General features: G+C 44.1%; 1 protein-coding gene across 7 annotated transcripts in view; it reads left to right on the plus strand.

Moving 5' to 3' along the window:
• COL6A5 (collagen type VI alpha 5 chain) overlaps positions 1–21,625 on the plus strand; it is a 147,197-nt gene that overhangs the window by 68,212 nt on the left and 57,360 nt on the right. For all 7 annotated transcript variants that reach the window (XR_004283198.1, XM_032332796.1, XM_032332819.1 and 4 more), the window contains exons 9-24: positions 1,659–1,990; positions 2,104–2,185; positions 4,872–5,014; positions 5,594–5,686; positions 7,212–7,265; positions 9,068–9,139; positions 9,478–9,504; positions 9,615–9,659; positions 9,749–9,802; positions 11,672–11,734; positions 12,645–12,710; positions 13,155–13,208; positions 17,281–17,316; positions 17,802–17,864; positions 19,352–19,414; positions 20,463–20,525. Coding sequence is in view for 6 of the 7 variants with exons in the window: in XM_032332796.1 (XP_032188687.1) it covers positions 1,659–1,990; positions 2,104–2,185; positions 4,872–5,014; positions 5,594–5,686; positions 7,212–7,265; positions 9,068–9,139; positions 9,478–9,504; positions 9,615–9,659; positions 9,749–9,802; positions 11,672–11,734; positions 12,645–12,710; positions 13,155–13,208; positions 17,281–17,316; positions 17,802–17,864; positions 19,352–19,414; positions 20,463–20,525 (1,310 nt within the window). In the remaining variant the exon portion in view is untranslated. The remainder of the gene's footprint in view (positions 1–1,658; positions 1,991–2,103; positions 2,186–4,871; positions 5,015–5,593; positions 5,687–7,211; positions 7,266–9,067; positions 9,140–9,477; positions 9,505–9,614; positions 9,660–9,748; positions 9,803–11,671; positions 11,735–12,644; positions 12,711–13,154; positions 13,209–17,280; positions 17,317–17,801; positions 17,865–19,351; positions 19,415–20,462; positions 20,526–21,625) is intronic.

A 21,625-nucleotide genomic window follows, 5' to 3' on the forward strand; every position in this document is an offset into this window, starting at 1 on the left:
TGCCGCCTTCCTGGGGCCTCATTTCCCCGAGATGTCCTGGTGGCTGGCTGTAGCTGAACATATTTTTTGAAGAGTGCTCACTAGAACAGACCTCTCCTCTGTTTCCAGGAAGCTTGGGATTAGCTAGCCTCCCTCAGAGGTGAGGAAAAAGGTGCAGAGGCTGGAGGAGGTCCTGGGTTGTGCCCTCTGGTCAGTCCTGACCCCTCACTGCAAGCCAAGCTTTGTGCCTCTCTTACCACCGAAAGTCAGTCTCCTAATTCTGCCTCCCTCCACTTGTGGCAGGCCTAGAATAATGCCTTGTGTCCCGTGGGAAGTAAGTGAAACAGACTTTGGCTGGTTGGCAGCTTTATTATTTTAACTTTGTCAAACCATCTTGTAAGGGACTCCATGTTCCTGTGTGTGTCTCTGTGTTGTGTGTCTGTTTGAACCTATGTGTGTGCATATTTTCTTCTGCTTTTAATGATGGCATTTATATAATCATAACATAGTAAAGATTTGAATTTGCCCTTAGTGATTATTTGATTCCCAGAAATCAAAAAACCAATGGCTGTAAAGGCCAGGAGGTAAGTGAGTCAAGAGGGGAGAAAGGGAAAGAAAGGAAGGGACAGCAATGAGCCATCTTATGGGGAGGTCACTATTTGCTTCAGGTGAGAGTCACCATGTAGGACTCAGGTTCTGTACATTTGGGCTGGGAGTTGAGAGGATGACATCTCAGGATATAACATTTTGTGTAATTTGTACAACATGCAGAAATTCCTCAGCGTGCTCTGGAGTCATGACTGAAGCCACTTCTTTCACAGAATGGGTTGGTCTTTCCAAGCTCTCCAGATGGTCTATGCCCCATTTGGGGTGCTCAGCTAGAAGCAGATTACAGTGGTGGAAAGGGCATTGGCACTGGAATCCAAAAGCCAGGGTTCTTGCTCTGGTGCAGTAGTAACTTGCAGCCATCATGATTTCCTTAGTGATAAAATGAGCAATCAGGCAGGGTCAGAAGTGACCAAATGGCAACTTACAGCTGCATCGTATTGGTCCTGTCTGGTGTTGACAACTTGTTAAAATTAGTTGACAGCTTTTACAAACTGAAAATTGCACATGAAAAATGGAGATTTCAGGCTTTCCTTGGGAAAAAGAAAGGCAATCTGATTACACCAGACCCATCTCCTGCATGGCTACTCTCAGTGGGAACTGAGTAGTGAACAGACGGGGTTGTTATTCTCCTTCCGTTCTCTTTGCTCTCTGTCCATCTAACTCCTTTACATCATCCACCCGGCCTTTGCAACCATTTATGTTTGTGACATCTGGATTAAATAATCCCTAAGGATATTTCAAAACTTAAATGTTATGATTATATGAATCATAATATGTCATCATTAAAAGAAAAAATATGCATGCGTGCACACGCACATACACACACACACACACACACAGCCAGCCACTGAAAATGAGGCTAAACCATGACTGGAACTTGAAATATTTGAAAGAGGAGAGAGAAAATACCTGTGTTGATCAAGCAGCCAATATCTTCCTTCTTGAACACTGGGTACTAGGAACCCTCTAGTCCTGATCCATGCCGTGACCACTCTCCTTTTTTCTGCCTGGTCTGCTCTTCCTTACTCTTGTCTACTTATTAATCTGGCCTCGTTTCTCTTGGTTTCCAGATTGCTTTATGGACATAGTGGTCGGGTTTGACATTTCCACTCACCTGCTGGGGCAGCCGTTGTTCTATGGCCACCCCCTGCTGGAATCCTACCTCCCAAGCATCTTAGAGGACATCACCTCCATCGGGAGGGTCAGCTGTGGGGCAGGCACAGAGGTGCAGGTGAACGTGGCCTTCAAGGTGAACAATATCACTGCCAAGTTCCAACTCTACCAGAGAGCAATATTTGACAGCCTGCGGCAAGTCAGTGTCGATGGGCCAACTCATCTGAATGCACAGTTCCTGCGGTCGCTGTGGGAGACCTTTAATGATAGAGCTAAATCCCATGGACAGGTACTCTTGTCACATTCAGTCTCCCATCTCTGCATTCTTTCATTTGTTTCGTCCTCCCCAAATATATGTTTCATTTTCAGATCATCCCACCCTCTACTTTTCTCTTCCTCTAGGTTCTACTCATCTTTTCAGATGGTCTTGGGGGTGAAAGCGAGATAATGCTTGAAGATCAATCAGACAGGCTCAGAGCAGCAGGTACAGAATTGCAAATTTAAGTGGTACAACACAGAATGTGCTAATGAGTCCCTTCTTACTCAGGTGTGGTAGATCTTGGGATCTGTCTGGCCATTGGAAGCAGATGCTATTGGTGCCTTCCCAACCCCCCTTGACCAGCCTGTATGCTTATCCCCCAGATACTGCAAATGCCACAGCCATGTACATTTTACCTGTGACCTTCTACAGTCTTGTGTCCTTGGCTGACCTGAACCATTACCTTGGAGTAGGGGGTGGGTTTATACAATGTCCCACCTGGAAATGGAAGGGGGACAATCGATATAGGGATAGAAAACATAGCACCCTTCCTCAAGTGGGTCAACTCTGATACAGTTTATACACCAGAGTCCTTCATGAGTCATATCAAGGTGAAGACTTTACTGAGACACATTCTTGCTTACAACTTCCCCCTCCCCTTCCTCTACCTCTTTCTCCCTCAATAAACCATGTACACACAAATTCTTCTCTTAGATTATGGTTCCAGGGCTCTTGACCTAGGACACTCCCTACTGTTTCTGATTATCCATGTGAAAGCCACATGGATCTTGATCTTGAAAAGCATTTCTTAGGAAATGCTGGGCCCCTAGTACCCAGCCCCTATCCCTCGTCCTAGTTTCAGACCAAGCTGGAAGCTAACTGCAGAAGTTTTGAGAATCTTATGCAGTGACATGAGGCTCCACTGATTGTCAGATGAGATGTATTGTTTGAGACTTTCTGGGTATAGACCCACATTGGTTTCTGGGGTTTAGTGTCCATGGGCAACCTCCCTAGAGGCCACAAAATTTCCTGCTTGATTGCTGGGTTGTTTTGTCCTCTTTTCCCGCTGTTCTGAGTACATCACGTTCCTTAGTACAACCTCTGGTCCTTTATAGGATCTGGCTCCTCTCCCCACTCTTACCTTCCCTCACTCCCCACACTCGGCATCTCTGGCATACAGAGCCATCCCCTCTTCCTTCAGCACACTTCCCACCTCGGTCCCTCAGGCCCCCATCCCTGGCATACAACTTTCTTCTACCTAGAACTCTCCCAGTCCTTCTCCACTTTCTGTCTCTGGTTCTCTACCTCGACCAGCTTTCATTTGTCCTTCAGGATCAGTGCAGGTATCTCCCAGAAACCTTCCATGACTTTCTAAGACCAAGTTGGGAGCTTCTCCTTTAGGCCTTCAAAGCACCTTGCCATTCCTTCTCAGGACAATTACCACTTCTCAGAGCAGCCATCTGATTCCTGTCCACCTTTTCCATTGGACTGGACTTCTGTGAAGGGACAGAGTGTGTCTGTCCTACTCATCTTGTGTCCCTGGTATAGTGATTAATACACAATAAGCTGCTAGTAAGCAAATGTTTGTTTAATGCAAGGATAAGTGGAAAAAATGGACTAGTGAGCAAATTAATGAGTGAGTGAATGAATGAATAAATGGAATCCTGGCTATGGTCAGGAGTTCACCCTGGGCTTTCTTCAGTTTCGCAGGGCCTGGGCCCCCAGGGGTGTTGAACGATGGAGATGACTTTGAGAACTATTATTAATTTATATTCAGAAAAATTCAGAAAACCTCTGAAGATGAACAATGCCCTATCTATCTACCTACCTATCTATCTATTTATTTTTATTAACATATACTGTATTATTTGTTTCAGGGGTACAGGTCTGTGAATCATCAGTCTTACACAATTCACAGTGTTCACCATAGCACATACCCTCCCCGGTGCCCATCCCCCAGCCACCTTATCCCTCCCACCCCCTTCCCTCAGTTTGTTTCCTGATATTAAGAGTCTCTTTATGTTTTGGCTCCCTCTCTAGTTTCATCTTGTTTCATTTTTCCCTCCCTTCCCCTATGATCCTCTGTCTTTTTTCTCAAAGTCCTCCTATTAGTGAGATCATATGATAATTGTCTCTCTCTGATTTACTTAATTCACTGAAGTCAATCCATGTTGTTGCAAATGACAAGATTTTGTATTTTTAATGGCTGCATAGTATTCCATTGCATATGCGTGTGTGTGTGTGTATATACCACAACTTCTTTATCCATTCATCTATTGATGGACAACTAGGCTCTTTTCATAGTTTGGCCACTTTGGACACTGTTCCTACAAACATTGGGGTGAAGGTGCCCCTTTGGATTACTACATTTGAATCTTTGGGGTAAATACCCAGTAGTACAATTGCTAGGTCATAGGGCAGCTCTATTCTTAACATCTTGAGGAACCTCCATACTGTTTTCCAGAATGGCTGCACCAGCTTGCATTCCCACCAATGTAGGAGGGTTCCCCTTTCTCCACATTCTCGCCAACACCTGTCAATTCCTGACAGGTTAATTTTAGCAGCCTGACTGGTGTGAGGTGGTATCTCACTGTGGTTTTGATTTGTAGTTCCCTGATAACAATGCTCTTTCTTAAAAATTGCTTTCAAATACCTAAGAATTGCATCTATCAAAACTTGGTGGTGAGGCATTAAACACAGTTTTCTGCTATTGTTTTTCTGTTGGGTTTGAAGCCTAAACAAGCAAGCAGGCCTGTTTGGTTCTTCATATGTCAAGAGTCTTGCTTCTTCCTATGTTTCCTTTTCCCTTTTCTGATTCTCTGAACATCACTTACCAAGTAGAAAAACAACAGGCTTTCTTCTCTTTCACATGCAACTCCTTTGGTTCGGATCTCTTGCATTTACTGACTAGGACTTGATGCTCTGCTGGTGGTGTCCCTAAATACGACTGCCCACGATGAGTTTTCCAGCTTTGAATTTGGAAAGGGATTTGATTACAGGACTCACCTGACCATTGGCATGAGAGAGCTGGGCAAGATGCTGTCACAGTACCTGGTGAGTTGTGGAGCAGAAATGCAGTTATTCAAAAGGCCATCAGAATGAAATTGGAATTTTGATGAGTATTTCTAGAGACCTCCTTGCTTGCCCCACTAACTAAAGTGCATGGCCTTTAGTAGATGAAAACGTGTGAAAGACCAGAGCAGCAGCATTTTTGTTTCTGAGTGTCCTTCCCTCCTTTATCATCTCCCCAAATGAAGGCATGGGCATTAAAATCAACAACAACAACAACAAAAACAACCAGCCCCTAGTCACATAGAAAAGCTCCCAGCAGTTTATACTGCAGTCTGTCAAGGACGAGCCAAGCAGTCTTGTGCAAACTTAGTCTGTGGCCATCTGTGGGGCAGGTGCCCTTTCTATAGAGAGATCATTTTCGGGGAGAGGGGATGCTGTGTTGTAGTTGCTAGCTCAGTGTCCGGTCCTCAGTATGAAGCTAAAGAGCCCCACTGATCCTCTGCAGCCCCTCCCCCACAGAGAGAGGATAGCTGTGTAGGTGGTGCCTTAGGATCTCTGAATACAGTTCTTAATGCCGAGAAGTTCCTGACCATTGTTGCTCACTCAAGTTTGCTTTTCTAGGGAAACATTGCAGAGAAGACTTGTTGCTGCACATTGTGCAAGTGTTTGGGGGATCCAGGTCCTCGTGGATCCCGAGGACTGCAAGCCACGAAGGTGCCATTCAGTTGTGAAACTATTTTATCCAGTGTGCCTTGATTTGGTGGGTGGGACTGAGGCCACGCATTGCACTTTGCTGTCTTCACTCAATGCCGATGTAATTGCTTCAGACATTTATTTCATGCAACTTCTGAGGTGTAGGAGGCCAGTTTCAAAAAGGCTCATTTTGGATACTGCTGTTATGAATAACTCCCATTTTCCTCCATATCCTTCATGACGTTGCTCCTTGGTTTTGCCATTTGTACTTTTGCACCTTTGCAGCTTTGAACAGTTTGAGGAGTGCAAGAGGTGAGACCGTGGGGAAGGCTGTAGTTCATCAGCAATGAGTGAAATTGAACCACAAAAAGAGCAAGGCATTGCAGATTAACAGCCCTTAAAAAAACGAATTCTAGAAGATCCATTACACAATAGTGTAAATAAATATGTCACAGTGTCTTTGCTAATGGAATGCTCTAAGGTGATGAGGATGAATGAACCGCAGGTACATACACAACATGAATATATGTTATAAATACAGTAATGGTAAAAAAAAAAAAAAAAGCAAGATGCAGAAGAAAACATATAGTATGATTCCATTTATAAAAAGTTTGAAAGTGAGCAAAACTAACCAATCATGTCTAGGGATGAATAATTCAGTAGTGAAGTATAAAAAATAGCCAAGAGTGTGTCCCCTGGGGTGTCGGTGGGAGTGCTTGGCATTGGCGGGGGTTGGAGGAGGGCAGCGAGCTGCGTCCTGTTTCTTGGTCATGGTGGTGGCTACATGGACATTCACTTTATAATAATTAAACCATGCCTTTAGATTTTATTTATTTTATGCACTTTTTCAAATGCAGTTTGATATCATAAGTAAAGGAGTCTTTTTTTTTTTTTTTAAAGAGAGTAAATACTAATAAGTTCTGCACTGCCTATCTGTGGGTACGTGATCTTGGCCATTTTACTGAGTTACAGTACTTTGTTCAGTAAAGTTTCCTCTCCCCTCACTTGGCTCTGGTTAGTCTTAGAGTTACATTCCGAGAGCACAGCACAGGTGTACTGAGCAGAGAGTCGGGACCTTTGTTTTACGGTGAGGAAAGCAAAGCCCTGTTGAAATCTTTGCCATAAATAAGCCACGGGGCAGTTAAACCCCACGTGGCAGAGGAAGTGATGATCGCCACTAAAATATATGTAACCTCACTGGGAGACGTGCTTCTTTTTCCTTGAGCTCTCAGAAAAGCAAAAGGAAATAAAATGATCTCTCTGGAAATGTGATCGATTTGCCTTCTATGAGGCAAATCAGTTGTAGTGGCTACAGCTGCCTACCACACAGCCTCTTAGGCGTAGGAACCCCCCAGACACCCTAAGCTGCAAAGTCATCTCCACAGGTCAGACTCCAGCAGGAGTCTGGGCTTGTCAGATTCTCCCCCAGACTCACAGCCACGCCCGGAGACACTGTGACCAAGTTGAAAGGAGGCAATTGTCTAATGATTTCATAAGTTCAGATTGAAGGAAGCTGACCAAAATATATTTTTCTCTTTCCTCCTAGGGTTTTGCAGGTCTGAAAGGCAGCAGAGGACACAGGGGAGACGACGGAGACCCCGTAAGTTTTTCTGACCCTCCCCCCAACACAAGCAATGATTTTCTTTTGCATGGACAGCTTTATGTTCCTACAGAAAGGGTTTGTTTATATGGGGTGTTTTGGTGGATTTGGAAGAAAATGGGTTTCTCCTTCACCCCTTTTTGGGGTCTGGATCATGAACACTCACCAAATCCACTTTCGCAGGAAAGGAGGGAGCAGGCTTGCCTACATGTTGCCTGGCATGTTTTTATCAGTGGCAGGGAGGAGGGCATGGTCCTGTCTCCCCTGTGCAGGGCGCAGTAGGGCTGACTACTAGTGAGGGGCCGTCTTCAGACCTGGAGCTCAGTGCTTAGTGCACGGGAAGGCACGGCTTCATGGGTCCATGTAACACAGAGGTTTTCTAATCTCAGTCTTTGTTTGACCCTTAAACCAGAACTCTCACATGGTTCATCAGTCAAATTATGAGGATAGATTGGAAGGAACTGAAATACTTGAGTGGCTCTTTTTGGGGTTGGGAAAGTTCAGGAAGCATCGAGCCTGCATCTCCATCCCCTTAGAATCGAGCTAGCTCTCCACCAGGGCAGCAATATTTAAAACAAAATTATATCATGCCTGGGCAGGTATAATTAAAAGCATAAGCTCAGTTAGACAGCCAAAGGCTGACCTAGACATGAAACCCTAGCAAGACATTTAACTTCCTCTCAGTCTCCTGATCTACAGACAGATAACATTCCTCTAAGACTCTAGTGTTGACCTAGTTTACAAAATGACCACAAAGGGGAGTGCCCTAACCCACCTACCCCATACCTGCAGAAGGGTCTTAGAGCCCACCGATGCAGCGTAGAGGACTTTGAGTGTGAGTGTCTGGCCACAGGCCCTCATCTGGCTGACAGTCCTGTCAACAGGAGGTCACAATGTTTAGTATCTCTCAGTGTCCTGTGACCAAGAATGAGGCCTCCTCCTGGGAGTAACCTCCAGAATAAAGAAAGCAAAGCAGGAGGAAGGAAGATCCCTTCTCACCTAAACTACCAGGGAGGAAATAACCAAGCTCTTTGCAAAACAACTATTTATCCAAACAGCAAATCCTAAACACCCACTTTACAGCCAGATCTGACTGAGCCAGGCGCAAGGGACATAATTGGGTAAAGAGAGAGTGGGGGGATTCCTGTCTTCAAGGAGCACCACATTTCTTTTCTCTGGAAATTCATTTTACTCTAGCATTTTCCTGTGTTTAAATATTTCCTAGGAGAAACAGGACTGATGGTAGATGCTCACACCATTGACCTTGAGCACTCTTCCCTCAGTGGACGGTCTGACTTTGGGACTCTTTCCCCTGGTGGTCCTTTCCATGAGCACTTGCACTTCCCATCTTTGAGTTCTGGTAGCAGTGGCCACTGCTACCAGAACTCAACCCATTCCATCAACAGCTTCTACTCAGCTCCGGTCCCCCGGGACCATCTGGCTTCAGAACCACCAGCTGTGCTGGCTTCTCCAGGGCAGCGCTGGGACCTTGGCTACCATGCTGGGGCCAACGTGTATTACTGGAGCCTTTGAAAGGGGGCTGGAATGTGACGCAACTTCCGAACATTTGGTTGTACCGTGTGCTGAGGACAGTGAAGCCACGGGACTCTGTGTGATCTTGGGTCTGTAAGGAGGCCTGGAAGGTTGATGGGGAAGATGTGTTGAATAGAGGGGAGAGCCAGAGGTAAAGGAATGCATTTGCAGAAGGAAGAGCTTCACTTCTAAAGGGCAAACTGCTGGCAACTTCTGACAAAAGAGTCACTGTGGTGACTTGACTTACCTGTTTGGCTGCCTTTTCTTAGGGAAGACGAGGAGAATCTGGACCCCCAGGAGATAAAGGGATTGCAGGATGTCCAGGGGAGCATGGTCAAAAGGTGAGGCTCTGCTAGAAATGTGATTTTGAATTCCCTACAACATGCTCTGCTGTCTCTTCTTCTCTCCCTCCCTTTCTCTCTTCCATGCCCCCCATTGCCGTTCTCCAATTACATATCTATGTCCTCACCTGTGGACTAATTCAACTTCTTAGAAATCTCAATGAGTTCAGAGCCTTCATTCAATCCCTCTATCATCGGTTTGTGCTTAGAGAGCCAGAAGCAATTAAAGAAACACAATTGCTTCTTTAGGGAGGCAGCCGCTGCCTGCTCCAACAGTCTGTGAATCCAACTGCTGTCTGTCTTTGATGTGTCAGTGAGAGAGAATTCGTCTTTTACAGGGAATCAGAGGATTTTCTGGAAGTAAGGTACTGTAGTTGTCTTCTCAGTCCAGTCCGATTTCCTGACGGGATTAGCTTCCCATTAAGCACGTGACAGAGCCCTCCTCTGACCTGAATGCACTCCTGTTGCCCCTCAGGGAGAACAAGGAGAGCCCGGGGTTGCCGGACTGGATGGGGAAGAGGTGAGCCATTTTTCAGGTATCATAACATGGTCAGGAGGTTGATGTATTTCTCTTTAAATGGGAATTTTGTTTTCCTTGACTTCCTTTAGGGCTTTCGTGGATTTCCTGGGGAAAAAGGAGAAAAAGGTGATCCAGGATCTCAGGTAACACTTTCGATACGTCAAAGAAGGAGAATTTGGCAACAGGGACAGTCTTAACTGATGTGTGCCAGTGCTTCCTAGGGAGAAGTGTGACAGCTGACCTGACCATGCAGTGAAGTCCTGTTACTACTGAGTAGATGCTACATCCCCATTTGGGAATTTTCAGAAATTCCAGAGAGAGGGAGTCAAGGCATACAAGGTTCTTCTATGGGCCTGTTCCTCAGAAATCTGAAAACGAATGTTTTTGCCTGTCAGTGGCTTCCATGTTCTCTTTATTGCACCAGGGGAAAAAAAGAAAACAACATAAAAGGCAAGAGAAAAATACAGAATTATTTATGACCTCTCTGTAGCAAATCACAGTGAAATTTTTTTTTTTTAAATTCAATTCGATCTTTATTAACATGTGCCTACCTGGTTCCAAGCAGCTCTGTTTTTTTGTTCTGATCCATTTATTCATCCAATATTTTTGAATACCTGGCAAGTGCCAAGCACTGGGTTATGTGCTGAAGAGTCAGAGATGAACCACACTTCTTGTCTTCAAGGATCCTGGGACATTAGAAGACTGACATATTAATAGCCAAAGACGGTGCAGAATATGTTTGAGGCCATGTTGGCCCAGAGAAGGCACCTAACGCAGCAGAGTAGGGAGGAAGTCCAGGAAGTCTTCCTAGAGGAAATGACCCCTGAGCTGAAGATGAGAGGCATTAGCAAGACATGGAGGAAAGGCATTCCAGACAGAGGGAACAGCATAAGCAAAGACATGGAGGCTTGGGGGTACTGCAAGTTGAGCATCAGAGTACAGGTGGATGGAGGTGAGGTTCTAGAGGTAGTGGGAAGAGATTGGGAAGGCACTGGTAGGCCATGTGGAGGACTTGGGCTTTTAACCATTAAGCAATCAGGTGTCTGAAAGATTTTAAGTACAGGGACCACACATGAATTTGCCTATTAGAACTATTACTTGGCAGCGGTGTGGAGGATGTGTCAGAGATGACATAGATACAAGGCATAGATGAGAGAATCTGGAATAATCAAGGTGAGAAGTGATGAAGCCTTCAAGTAAAGCAACGTCAACGAGAACAGACAGAAGACATATTAAGGACATAGCAGGGCCCGGGCTGGAATGAGCAGCCAGAGTGCAGGATTTAAGAAAGTACTCCTTCTCAGAGATATGCAAAGTGTGAGTGTCTCCCTAAATTTTGCATCCTAGGTGACTTGCTTCTCTCACCCCAGTTCTGTCTCCAGGACATAAGATCTCTAGATCTAGGTGACCAGAAAAGCAGGAAATGAGGAGTCAGTCAAAATGCCTTCAAGTGCCCTGGTTTGGCGAAGCTGAGTTGGGAACACTTGAGTTTGAGGTGACATGTGGAATACTCCTGTGAAGGTTTCCAGTGGGCAATTTAATTATAAACATCAAAAGTTTCTAGACTGGCTTCGATGTCCAATGTAATACTCACTCCCAATATATGACAATTTAAATTCAAATTAGTGACTGTAAAAAATTCTGCTCTTCATTCGTCCCAGCCACATTTCATGTGCTCAGTAGCCACATGTGGCTAGGGGCTACCATATTAGACAATGCAAATATGGAGCATTTCTATTACTGCAGAAAAGTTCTGTCAGATGGTGCTATGCTAGATCATGAGAAATTTCCCATTGCTCAGCCTCCCTATGGATAATCCTGACCATAGGCTTAAAACTGCACTGAGTACTGCCTAAGAAGTCTGAGGAACCTGACTGGGAGAGAGGAACATGGATCATTTTGTCCGATTAATTTTCTTGCCTCCAAAACACACATTTGACATTTTAACACCATTATAAAACCCTCATACAAGCTAACTCAGAAGCTCATATTCTTTTTTTTTTTTTAATCAGGGCAGCCCGGGTTCCAGAGGTCCCCCTGGGGAATATGGGGAGAAGGGCTTCCCAGGAGATTCTGTAAGTTACTTGGGTCTAGTTGGCTCTGAATTGCGTAGTTGCTCCAAATTCCTCTCTCCTTTTCCTTGTGTCTCCTGCTAAGCTGGAGATGAAGGCTTGTCTTGGGATTTGGAGTAGTAGCTGTTGACTGAGAAGTAACTGCTATGGAAAAAAATCTGTGTGCATCTGACCTTGGCTGATTATATTGGAAATTTGGAACTGGGAACTAAAGTTCCATCCTAATTATCCTTAATGTTACATTGAGACTTTCAAGTTCATTTTGGGGAGAAATTTTCACAATTTTACTTATTGGGCTTCTAATCTTACAGATTCCCTATTTGCAGGCTTGATCAGAAAGGAATCTTATTGCATCGCTAAGGAAGTAGTGTAAGCATGTTTCGACTAGTGCATCAGTGACGGTGCCAATACAGAGAAGAGAAAATCATCATGGTTTCATCAGACAGTCATTAGCAAACACTCTTAACACTTCATTTGTCACCAAACCCTCTTCATTCAAACTTAGGGCAATATTTTCATTTTTTTAAAAAATCTATGAATTTCAAATATGGAGAATTTTCTCTCACTTTTCCTCACTTAACCCAAATTAACACAAGATAAAACCAGAGGAGGAGACAAACCATAAAAGACTCTTAATCTCAGGAAATAAACTGAGGGTTGCTGGAGGGGAGAAGGGTAAGAGGGGTAGGGTGGCAGAGTGATGGACACTGGGGAGGGTATGTGCTATGGTGAGTGCTGTGAATTGAGTAAGACTGATGAAATGCCGACCTGTACCCCTGGGGCAAATAATACATTATATGTTAATAATTAAAAAAAAACAAATTAGCTTTCTACTTTAAAATTATACCATGGTATGTGAAAAAAAAAAGTTAATATTTCTTGGTTCTAAAATCCTTTTTAAATCTTCCTCCAGGGTGATCCAGGACAAAACAGTAACATCAAGGGACAAAAGGGCTCCAAAGGAGAACAAGGAAGACAAGTAATTGGATCCATTTTACATACATAGCCTCTATAGATCTATTTATATATGTATGAATAACTCATTCTGTTACTGAGCTGAGACTTTCATAAAGTCTAAATTAATTACTTAGTAAAATATGTATCTCTTCTATAACTGAATAACAACCCTAAGTTCAGATTTCAAAGAGCCTTATTTCCTAAAACAAGACACATCTGTAGTGGGTTATAGTTCCATGGGTAAAATTATTAAGTTTCTGACATATGGGGAAACTGATAGTTAGCAGTGCACGTTGCTATGCCATTTTCCTCTTTAACAGATACAGACCCGGTAGTGTTAATATGCAGACAGGTTCTAGCATGACACATTTGTTCTACTGTTTTAATAGTGCATGAAGTTTTTATGCTGATGTAGTTATTCAGAATCTTATCCCTTACGATCTTGGGGAAACAATTATATTTCTAGGGTAGAACTGGACAGAAAGGAACACCAGGCAGTCCTAATTCCAGAGGAAATAGGGTAAGTATGTTCTACAAACATTTATTTTCCCTCCTTTTCACCCGAAGGCGCCACAGAGGCATTCACAATATTTGCCAGTGCAGAGTTGGCTGGCCCAGGGCTGATACATCGGTGCTATTGTCATCTGGGGCCAGATGATATACGGGGCTATGATGTGCTTTTATAAGATGTGTCAGAGCAACGCTGTTTTCTACCCACTAGATGTCAGTAGCTCACGCCCCCCAAGTTGTGAGAGAGAAAATGTCTGCAGATTTTGCCAGATGTCTGGGATGAGGGTAGTGGTGAGGGAAGAGGACAAAATCACTCCTTGTTGAGAACTTCTGTGACAATCTGCCTTCCTCTTTCCGCCTTCCAGAAGCTTCAGAATATCTTTGGAGACAGTCGGTGCCTCTAACACGAAAGCCCTCCTCCAGGAGCTTAGCATCTTTGAGCTTCTCTAAGAATATGAATTGGATAAACATACTCTCTTTCTCTTCAAGTGTTGCCAATGGGAAAGAAAAGTCACTGATAAATTATTCCTGAATGAACCAAAACACTGGTGACTAGGGCCAAGCCTGTGGCAACCTCTAGATTCTAGGACAACTTTGTAGCATCTCATGTGACACCAAGCCTAAAACAGGGATTTCCCCTTCTTTTTTAAGAACAAACAAGAAATCACTTTTTTTATGGACTACTGAAGTGAGAGGTGACATTTCCAATGTGTTAGAAAACCTTTTATTGGGCACCTCGGTGGCTCACTCACTTAAGCGTCTGCCTTCAGCTCAGGTGGTGATCCTGGTGTCCTGGGATCGAGTCAGGGGTCCGGCTCCGGGTTCTGTGGAGAGCCAGCTCCTCCCGTGACCTCTGCACCTCCCCCCACCCTCTGTCTCTCATGAATAAATAAATAAAATCTTAAAAGAAAGAAACCCTTTTATCATGCACTCAGAATGGAGAGTATGAAAAGACAATAATGTACAGGACCCTAGATCTATTTGACCCTAAGCTTTGTTCAAGAGGGAACCGAAAATAGTTGCCTTCTTTTTCTATTACAGACTTGGAGTCTTATCACCTTGAAGGCTGTGGCTGATTGCTTTTCTCTCTGGAATAGATAGTGGAGGAATGTGTTTTAATTCCTTTTGCCTTTGTTTATCTTGAATCATAGTTCTTAGGGATAAGATCTAGTCAGATGGCTTAGGCTTCTTGGTGCTTCTGGTAAAAATTCTCTGGGACTCTGCCTGTCTTCTCCATATGCGAAAATTAAAATTAACCAGAGGAAGCAGCAGAGCAGCAAGATACACTACATGAGATAAATTTTTAAAGATAAGTACGGATTTTTGTTGGTTTAAGAGAAAATACTCTGAGTTTGAGATAGCTTTGTAACTGTCACCATCAATCAGGCACCTTTTAAAAAGAGATACTGGAGTGGGGTCGGGGGGTTTACTACTTGGACAAACCAGCCAATGACTTGAAGTCACTTCAGAGACAGGAGGCTCTCAGCATCCCTCTCCTATCTTCACCGGCTTCCCCACCAAGCTCCTACCTTTGCAATCACTTTTCTTCTGAACTGAACAAGGCAATGTGAATCTAAAACAACATGAAGCTTTTCTGCCTCTTCCCCCAGCTCTCCAGTGAAGGCCAGAGTTCTCTGTGAGGGTCAGAGGATCTTGAGTAGATAGATTCCGAGAACACAAGCAAGCGTGTAGGACACTGCCTCCTCTGTGATAGAAGACCCTTACGCGGGTTAGTTGTGCCAGCTGTTGCCAAAACAGTGGACTGATGTACTGAGAACCAGACGACTTGAAACGACAACATTACAGGCCCCTTGTTTTTGGCCTGCCACACACAAAAGCTTATAAATAGTAGTACTTCTAGCATTTATTCTGTGCCGGGTCCTGATCAGATCACTTTCAAATATTAAATCTTCCTAAAAAACCTACTAGATAGATACTGTTATTATATCCATTTTATAGAAGAGAATAATCAAGAACCCTTGAGCAGCTTGCCCAAGACCAGGATAAATAACAAGTAGCAGAACTGGGGTTTGAACCCAGACCATCTCACTCCAGAGTCCAGGGTCCTAACCTCCTGGCTAAGGCGTATTGCACAGTTATTCTGCACCGCACAGGCTTTAAAGGGCAGTGTTGAGCTCAAGAGTGCCGGACTTCTAAAGACACGTCCCTAACCACTGTGCAATATTGTCTGTATGCAGAATAAATGCTCTTTTACCCTTTTTTTAAAAAATTTCTTTTCAGAGTAACAGTATTCATTGTTTTTGCACCACACCCAGTGCTCCATGCAGTCCGTGCCCTCCTTAATACCCACCACCAGGCTCCCCCGACATCCCCCCCCCCCCGCCCCTTCAAAACCCTCAGGTTGTTTTTCAGAGTCCATAGTCTCTCATGGTTCACCTCCCCTTCCAATTTCCCTCAACTCCCTTCTCCTCTCCATCTCCCCTTGTCCTCCATGTTATTTGTTATGCTCCACAAATAAGTGAAACCATATGATAATTGACTCTCTCTGCTTGACCTATTTCACTCAGCATAATCTCTTCCAGTCCCATCCATGTTGCTATAATGGACGAAGGGATAAGGAAGATGTGGTCCATATACACTATGGAGTATTATGCCTCTTTTACCCTTTTTAATGGAGTTATGACATCACAGGGTAACAGTGGCCTCAACTGCCTTTTGCTAGTTCTTCTCTGCTTTCGTATGTCAAGAGCTTTATTACATACATCAAGGTACAAAGAGCTGACAAGGTACAATGGGTAACTTCTCCCAAAATGCATTTGCATTTTGATAGGAGAGTCCCTGAGTGGGGGAAGCAGAACCCCAGTGGAAGAATTCCAATCATCAGCCAACCTGGTAGAGATGATACTTGGTTAGGAAGTTCATTCAAAGGAACTCCAGAAGGTAGGCAGTTGAAAGAAAACCGATTCTCAAATGATTTCCATGGCTACCTTTCTGAATGCATGAATAGAATTTTTAAATTTATTTTATTATTATTATTATCATTGATTTTTTTAAAATTTAAATTCAATTAGCCAACATATAGTAAATCATTAGTTTCAGATGTAGTGTTCAATAGTTCATAGAATTTTTTTAAAGTCTTTAGGAGGACACGTGATGTAATGAGCACTGGGTGTTATATAAGATGGGTGAATAACTGACCTCTATCTCTGAAACTAATAATCCATTATATGTTAATTAGTTGAATTTAAATAAAAATTTTAAAAGATGAAGTCTTTGTCTTGTACCTAAAGTAGTCATAGTTAGTTGTTTATCACAAATTGATGGTTGAGATGCTCCACAGCTTGCTCAAAGGGGCAGAGGTGAGGAGGCCGTGAAGGAACAGATTTTATTGTTGCTGTTTAGGGGGAAAGAAGTTAGGATCTAGGGTCTGAATCATCTGCCTTGATCACTCGCTGGAAAGGACAGGGTGTGGCAAAGGAGCCACTAGAGGGAGAGCCTGAGCTGGCAACGTGGAGCTCGCTTCTGGTTAAGTGCAGATTTCCCAGCGTCAGAGATCAGCCCCTTTCTCAGGTGAGCGTGGCAGTGCCATTGAACCGCCATGTAGTTGAGCAGACCCACAGCCGTTTCCTTCTTGCAGAATTCCATGAAAACAGACCTCAGTGGGCCCATGAGAAGCGCTGAATATGACAATTTCTCTTCTCCCCTGAGATACATGCAGGGCCTCGGACAGAGAGATGGACAGGACACAGCTTGTCCTCACGTAGGAAGCCTCTGATTAGCAGACAGTACTTTGTGGGATTTGTTGAAGAGGGGAAGATGGAAGACAGCTTCTTCAGAATGATTTGATTCTCTAAACAGCCTCCTGAATAATTGTCAGAGGCAGTTAGACGAGCTGGATCTGTAATGACTTTCAGATTGGTTTTCAATCAATCCCCCAAATGTTAGTCTATAATGAAGTGCCCAGTGTGAAAACTTGTCTTTGGAAAGTGCCTCAGGGAAGCCACTTCTGTGAGCTACTCATTACTTATGTCTGTCAGGGAATCAAACAGGCTGGTTTGCCTCTAAAGGATGCTCCATCTGGATACATACACAACACTAACACTTTGCCTTTTCTGTTCCAGGGAAGGGAAGGCCAACGGGGGCCCCCAGGTGCCTCGGTAAGTACCCTTTACTTCCTGCCCTCCGTGGTAGACAGTCCAAGGAGGTTCCTCATATGCAGATGGCCCTGGGAATGAATGAGCATTTGACAAGGACATTGTAGGAAGTGCAGAGCGTTGGACATGGCCCCACCAGTGGAGGGAAACACTAGTTCAGCTGCCAGAAACTGGACAGGCCTGGCCTAAGGCAGAACCCTCTTCACAGACACCTCCGAGACCAGAAGACCTGCTGTCTGTTTGCATGCTTTTCACCCACACTGCAGATTGACTGCACAAGAGTGCCATTCTTTACTAGAATCAGAAACGATCTTGTGCTCATTTTTTAGTATGGGAAAGAGTAAAATCCTAGGCCAAGTAAGGGGTGAGCCAAGATTCAGTCACAATAGTACCCATGTACTATATATTATAGTACTAGATAGTATAAAGAGAGAATGTATATGGAAACTGTATGGAAAAAGTGTTAACACTGAAAATTTGTTCACCAGGGCGAGCCGGGAAATCGTGGACCTCAAGGCCTTCCGGGAACCAATGGATTACAAGGCCCACAGGTGTGTTCAAGAATTTCCTAAATATTGATAAATAATGCTGGGTTATCCTGATGGGAAGAGGGTTGGTAGTTCTGTATAAAAATAAATAACTGAGAAATGTTGACTCTGCTTCCGCCTTCTTTCATGGACCATGTTTCTGGAATTCAACATTTCCCATCATGGGGGAGTGATTTTGTTCCATCGAACCTGCTCCTATTTTGAACGGAGGAAATGGATGCTCTTGTGTTCACCACTGTTGTTATCAGCTTGTTAGTAATAATGAATTATTAAGACCTTAATATTATATTAGTAATGAATATCAGAATCAACAAATTGGTTTTCCTTAATGGAAGGCCTGCACACAGATCCCATGAAGGAAAGTTAGGAATTGGAAACTGTTATTTAACTCATCTAAAGCTAATTCACACAGGGTGAGTGTCCTTTTAGAATATTAATGATAGAGCTTTACATGAGCCATTTTTTCTTGGCGATATCATTACTGATATGAGCACTGGAGTCTGGACATCTCTGTCTTCCTTCTGTGTTGGAAAGATGCTTGGGGTCATCCCTAGGTAATGGCCTTGGAAACAGGAGTATTCAGTTACCTTATGGGTCCCACTTTAAGCCAGAACTTGCCTGGAAGGTGTGCATAGATCTGAGGTCTTCTCAAAAGTTCATTTTTCTTTTAGGAGGTTTCAGATGATTCACATTAAGGCAGAATTTGGTATTCTCTTGAGGGTTCTGGGGTTCCTAAACCAAGCCACCAGTTAGCAAATCCTTTAGGTTAAGTAACCATGGGATCAGTCCTGATCTATCCCCAGGCCTTGTAGGGAGAGAGGTGACATTACCTCAGCTACTCCAGGGTCCCTTTGATACTTAGGGAGTGAACTACATCTAGTCCAGTGGGTGCAAACCACCGTTTGCACTGGGCAGCTGGGGCCATTTTATAGCTGGCGCTTTGGTGAGGGCACAGTTGACCAGCACCTCTAGTTTTTTCTTCTGTGTGAGAGACCTAGACGTGTATCCTGTGGTAAATATAGTATGTACACATGTATTTGATGGTCAACGAAGTCGAAAATGTATTTACATTCCTCTGCTAAATGTCCTTTTGTGGGTACTGGAAACAACTTTGTTCTCTATTTTACAAATTGATGGTGAGCGCTCTGGCCCAGGTAACCTGCCCCAGCAAAGAATCCATATAACTGTTGTTTACGTCTTACTTCCTTCTTCTGAGGCTTTTATTTCTCCCTTTGGTTTCTTTTCCATGTTTCCCTGTCAGAGTGGGATGACAGTCTTGGACCCAGGCAGAGATTCCTTGATAAGTTCTGTACCACTAAGTCTGGTCCTCCCTTCCATTCCTATTGTAAGATGTGCTTAAACTCAGAGTTAAAAGGTTACTTGAAGGGTTGGAACAGTGCCTTTCTGTGGTTGTTTCAAAAGTACATTTCCTCTGCTTCATTATATCATGTTTTATTTATTTTTTATTTATTTATTTTTAACCTCCGAAGGGGCTGGATGGAGTTCCTGGCAGAAAAGGAGAGAAGGGAAGCGAGGGGCATAAAGGACCCCAGGTGAGTGACCCAGGAACCGTAGAGTCAGTGGCCTCCAGCAACACCATTTCTTCCTCCTTCACAAACATCATCTTCTGTAGTTTATTTTATATTATGTATATATGGGGTATTTTATTTTTCAATTAACTTGGGACAGACTTGGGACAAAAAACTGGGGACAGATTCTTAGCCCAACTCCGATTCCTTGCACGTCTCTTAAGCCCTCCTCTTTCTCCTGCACTGGGGTTTTACTGCGAAGGTACAGACCCACTGCGTCAGCCTGAAGAAAGCATTTGCAAGCAGACGAATTGTGCGGACTTGTGAACATTTCGAAACCCAGTACACTATTCTGGTTTTTCTAAATTTTAAAAATCGATCTGTGCCACGCGTTTCTCCATTGATTGTAGATATTTGAAATTGACTCTATGAAGATCCCTCGCTACCCAAATTGATTTGATTTCTCAGTTCAGCTTTGAATTCACCCTCTCAATCTATTTGGCCCTGAGTTTCTGACAATGAGTAATGACAGTTGGGATGGTGAGGGATTCCTATGAAAAATGTTTTGGAACTGCTCAGTTCTTCAGCTCCAATAGTGGGAGCTCAGAAGGCTAGGAATATGTGTGTTTGCCTAGTTACTGTCCTAGCATGTTTGTGGAAGGCACTTTCGTCCACTTGCAGATTGGGACTGAAACACATTCTTCTTTGGACGTGTGCATGGCACAGTGCACGCAAATGACAATATCTCGTCCTCATACAATCAGTACATTACAACAAATCTGCTGCACTTAGAACTAACATTTGTCACGTCAAGGGCACCTTTTCTGTTTCTCACTAAGGCCCCATATGGACCAGCGGTATCCCCGCAGAGGAAGACTTGTGGTCCTCTACACAGCAGCATACCCTGAGTCACCTGTTTTGCGGCAGATGTCTCTCCCTGCCGGGGGCTGGGTCTCTTGTTAAGGAGGCATCAAGGAGCTGCTGGAAGTGACATGAAAAAAAGCAAAACTTATCTAATGGTTTTCTAAGAATTGCTACAGGGCCAACATATGTGTCTCACAATTTCATTCAGGGCTCTTCCGGGCCAGTGGGAGCTAAAGGGAACATCGGAAGTCCTGGGCCTTCAGGGAAAAAAGTAAGTGTTATCTCTTTAAGATGTGAAATACTGAGAAAAAAAAGTACCTCCCTTCTTTTCTGGATTTCCATTTTAATTCCTCACATGATCCAGGCCCCATCAACCACCCACTGGCTTTCTGCTGATACATTCTTTAGCTTCCATTGAGCAAAGAATTTCTAACTGCTTATCTCTTCCCGTTTCACTAGAGAGACACAGTGATCTCATACATCATGAAACAACTCTGAAAAACTCTCCTCACCTCCTTGGTGTCCTGAATGCATGAGTGTGTGTGATGACGGAGTCCAGCAGGGGGCTGAGGGGTGTCCAGACTCAAATCTGTCTGTGCGTACGGTTCTCTAACTCACCCGTCTCTGATGTGGCTCTGTGGGAGACTGTCAGACTGGAGACTGTAGGCCCATTTAGAAGCCCATTCCCCTGTTTCAGACCTCTCAGGTGGCTCCCTGCTCTGGGGCCAACTTCTTGGGCCTGGCACCTGGGTGGTCCCAGTAGGGGCCAAGCTCAGAAGGGCCCCAGGCTTGGTTTAATGTTGTGCTGTCACCATCTTGGAAGTCTCCGTATTTGAGGATGGGGCCTATGCTTTTGTTGTGCACTGAGCCCCATAAATGATGCAGCCTGTCTTAACCTCCCTGTGGCTCTTTGGAGAATCCAAACTCTAATGTAGTTTAGAAGGCCCTTGGAAGGGGAGGTGAACCATGAGAGACTATGGACTCTGAAAAACAATCTGAGGGTTTTGAAGGGGCGGAGGGTGGGAGGTTGGGGTACCAGGTGGTGGGTATTGGAGAGGGCACGGATTGCATGGAGCACTGGGTGTGGTTGCAAAAACAATGAATACTGTTACGCTGAAAATAAATTTAAAAAATTAAAAAATAAATAAAACTATGATAAACATCTTAAAAAAAAAAAAGAAGGCCCTCTGACACTGTTTAGTTCTGAGGTTTCAGAGCTCTTCTCCCCCTCTTCTCCCTCTCCTGCCTGCCCCAGGCTTCTCATCAATGACTTCCCTCCACCCAGACCATCCTCTCTCCTCCCGAATCCTTCTTCTGGCTTACCTAACTCAGCTTTCAAGCCCCAGTGCCCCTGCTCCTTCCCTTCAGCCA

The sequence above is a fragment of the Mustela erminea genome, chromosome 1 (genome assembly GCF_009829155.1).
Source record: "Mustela erminea isolate mMusErm1 chromosome 1, mMusErm1.Pri, whole genome shotgun sequence".
Lineage (NCBI taxonomy): Eukaryota > Metazoa > Chordata > Mammalia > Carnivora > Mustelidae > Mustela > Mustela erminea.